Genomic DNA, 3457 nt, shown 5'->3' with positions numbered 1-3457 from the left:
TACATGTTGGAGATGGAGCCCCCTGCCCGGGCACAAGGACAGCAGCGTTGACGTCAAGGACGTGCCTGGAGCCGGGGGTCCCACAGCAGCCTCCCCCCTCACCGGGGCAGAAGATGCCGTCGCCGCTGTTCCAGCCCACCAGCTCTCTCAGCTTGGCCAGCACCACCTCCTCCATCAGCACAAACACTGGGGCGATCTCATAGGTGTACCTGGGGGCACAGCGAGGGGGGGAGTGAAGCCGCTCCTTGAAGTGAGACCCCCCCACCCGCACCCCCAGGCACGCACTGGCTGGTGTTGAGGGTCTCGGTAAGCAGGCGTCCCGCCAGAGCGTGGTGGTCCAGGCCTGAGAAGAGCTGGTTGAAGAAGCGAGGGTGACCTGGGGATGGGGGGGATTGACAGGGGTGTCAGTGAATGGAGGGGCTGAGAGACACCGCGCCAGTGGTGATGGTGACATGGTCCATTGGGGACATGGCTGCCAGAGGAAAAAGATTGCCTGGGAGGGAGCCTGCCACTGCTGTGAGGGCAGCAGAGAGGTGAATCATAGAATCATAGAATCACCAAGGTTGGAAAAGACCTCCAAGCTCATCCAGTCCAACCGTTCCCCCATTCCCAACAGCTCCCACTGAACCACGTCCCTCAACACAGCATCCAGCCTTTCCTTGAACACCCCCAGGCTCGGTGCCTCCACCACCTCCCTGGGCATCCATTGCAGGTGAATGGGGCTGCTGGGGCCCATCGGGGTGGCAGAGACACGAACGGCACTGCTGGGACCCAGCTGGGTGTCAGGGACACGAGTAGAGCTGCTGGGAGCCGCGTGGTGGCGGGGACACGAGTGGAGCTGCTGCGACCTTTGTGCGGAGGGACCAGGGCTGCTGGACCCGTGATCTCGGGATCGGGTGGGGATGGGGAGGAGGGAGGACCGCGGGGGCTCCCAGTTCTCACAGGTCTTCACGCTGTAGCGGATGACGTCCCGGCAGCGCTCCAGCAGGCGGCCCGCCGGCTCCCCGCGGCTCCGCAGCTCCAGGTCCAGCAGCTCCCGCAGCTCCTGGGGCTCCTTCCATTCACAGACCTGCGGGCAGCGCCCGGCCCTCAGCCCCCGGCCGAGAGCCCCCCGCTCCCCGCTTCCTCCCCCACGCTCCCACCTTCTGAGCCGCGTCCGTGCCTCTCCTGACCGCCTCCTCCAGCAGCACCTCAAAGGCAGCACGCAGGAATTCCTCCCCGGCCGCCCCATCCACCGCCGGCCGCTCCAGGTCGCCCTGCTCCGCCATCGCGGCGCGGCCCCGCGGGTCGGGGTCACCTCGGCGTGTCTCCCTTAATGGGGTCGAAGCCCCCCCCCCCCCCCGCTCCCTTTCTCCCCCTCACCCAAACGCGGCGATCTCCGCTGTTTCCCAGCGGTGCCCTCTGTGCGCACGGGGACAAAGTCTGCAGCGCCGCCGGCACCGGCTGACAGCGGGGCTGCGTCCCGGGGAGGGGTCAGAGAGCTGCCAGGCCGTCCCAGCGCCCTCAGTATGTGCATGGGGGGGCTGGCTGAGTTCTGCTGCATCCGCTGCCCCCAGCCTGGCGCAAAGGGGACAGCGGTGGCCCGGGGGGCTCTGGGGAAATGGAATCAAGCAGGTTTGCTGATGACACCCAGCTGAGCGGCTGGAAGGAAGGGATGGCGTTCAGGGGGACCTCGAGAGGCTGGGAAGGTGGGCAGGGTGAAGCTGATGAGGTTCAGCACGGCCAAGGGCAGAGTTTGGCACTTGGGCCGGAGGAATGGCAGGCATCCATAGAGACTGGAAGGAGATCCTTGAGAGCAGCCCTGCACAGAAGGACCTGGGGTCCCGAGGGATGAGAAGCTGAACGTGAGCCAGCAGTGTGTGACTGCAGCTCGGAAAGCAAATGGGATCCTGGGCTCCATCAGCAGAGGGGTGGCAGCAGGGACAGGGAGGCGATCGTCCCCCTCTGCTCTGCTCTTGTGAGGCCCCATCTGCAGCACTGCGTCCAGGGCTGGAGCCCCCAGGACAGGAAGCTGTTGGAGAGGGTCCAGAGGAGCTGGAGATGAGCAGGGGCTGCAGCACCTCCCTGCAAAGCCAGGCTGAGGGAGCTGGGCTCATCCAGCATGGAGAAGCTGGGGGTGAGCTGAGTGCAGCCTGCAGTGCCTGAAGGGATCCTGCAGACAGGAGGGGAGCCGATGCTGTGCAAGGGGAGATGAGAGCAGGACGAGGGGAAATGAAGTTGAGGGAGGGCAGATGGAGGTTGGATGTCAGTGAAGTTGTGTGCTGTGAGAGCGGTGAGGGGCTGAACAGCTGCCCAGAGAGGCTGCGATGCCCCGTCCATCCCTGGAGGCGTTGGAGGCTGGATGGGGCCCTGGGCAGCCTGGGCTGCTGTGAAATGTGGAGGTTGGTGGCCCTGCATGTTGGGGGGTTGGAGCTCCGTGATCCTGGAGCTCCCTTCCAACCCCACCGTTCTGTGATTCTATGAACTCCCCCAATCCGTCCTGCAGCGCTGGGCCTGCCGGCAGGGAACAGGCAGCCTCCATCCCATCCCCAAACGAAAACAAAAGGGCCGCGGGGAACCGGGAGGGACACAAAGCCTGGGGGTCACAGAGGGACGGGAGGGGGACGAGAAGGCCGCGGCTGTGAGAGGCAATTAGGGGGCGAGGAACGACTTCCCGAGGGCCGGTAGCGGGAGGAAGGACCCCCGTCTCCCCTCCGAGGGCAACACCGGGGAAGGACCCCCCGGGCCGAGACCGCCTCGCTGCCAACCGCCCTCGGTCGCCCAGGCAACTCCCGCCCGGCCTCAAAATGGCGGCTCCGCACTCCGCCTCATGGCGCGGCGCTGCGCATGCGCGATGCCGCCCCCGCTCTCCGGGCTCCTCGCCGGAAGTGCTGGAGGAGGCGGAGGGGAGGGGCAGACGCTTCCGGTTCCGGGTCAGCGGCGGCGGCCGGAGAAGGGGGGCCGCGGCTGTCGGTGCGGTGCCGGGGCGGCGCGGAGCGGCACGGGGAGGGCCCGCGGCAGGTACAGGCCCCGCGGAGCCCTGCTCGGCCCCGGAGGTGGGGGCGGCCCCGGAGATACGGCTACGGGGCGGGGCGGGGCGGGGGGGAACCGGGGGATGGGGGGCGCCTCCGCCGGCCCCGCCCCCACCCACCGGGAGGCACCGGGATGGGAGCAGTGGGAGGGGCGCCGGGACGGGGAGGGGCGGCGGCGGGCGTTCCCCAGCCCCGCTCCCCGGTTGGGGCCTGCACTGCATGCCCCTCCCCCACCGTCCGGGCTCGCCCCCCCGCCCCCCCAATAACGGGGTTACTCCCCCGCATTGTGTCCCCGTCGGTCGCCTCCCCCCTGTGTTGCACTTCTCCGACCGGTCGCCCCGACCCCCGGTATGCGTCCCCGTGTCACCCCCTCCCAGAAACGTCCTCGTCTGTCACCCCCCCGCCCCACAATGTTCCCCAGGGTCCTCCTCGTGCCTCTCCACTAC

The 3457-nt window shown here is 68.1% G+C and overlaps 1 protein-coding gene across 1 annotated transcript; it reads right to left on the bottom strand.

The window, feature by feature from the left end:
* Nucleotides 1–4: 4 nt before the first annotated feature.
* LOC122191000 (cysteine sulfinic acid decarboxylase-like) lies at nucleotides 5–1274 on the bottom strand (the record flags this gene model as incomplete). The annotated part of the gene is made up of 5 exons (XM_042891196.1): nucleotides 1143–1274; nucleotides 943–1069; nucleotides 286–376; nucleotides 103–209; nucleotides 5–22 (listed from the first exon to the last, which is right to left on the bottom strand). Coding segments are annotated over exons 1-5 (469 nt in total), but the record flags the coding sequence as incomplete, so codon positions are not given.
* Between the last annotated feature and the right edge of the window lie 2183 nt (nucleotides 1275–3457).

This window comes from Lagopus leucura, unplaced genomic scaffold (genome assembly GCF_019238085.1).
Source record: "Lagopus leucura isolate 7727_CA_CO unplaced genomic scaffold, USGS_WTPT01 30211-0_obj-0_obj, whole genome shotgun sequence".
NCBI lineage: Eukaryota > Metazoa > Chordata > Aves > Galliformes > Phasianidae > Lagopus > Lagopus leucura.
Note: the sequence above shows the minus strand (reverse complement) of the source record. Positions and strands in the feature narration are given on the sequence as shown.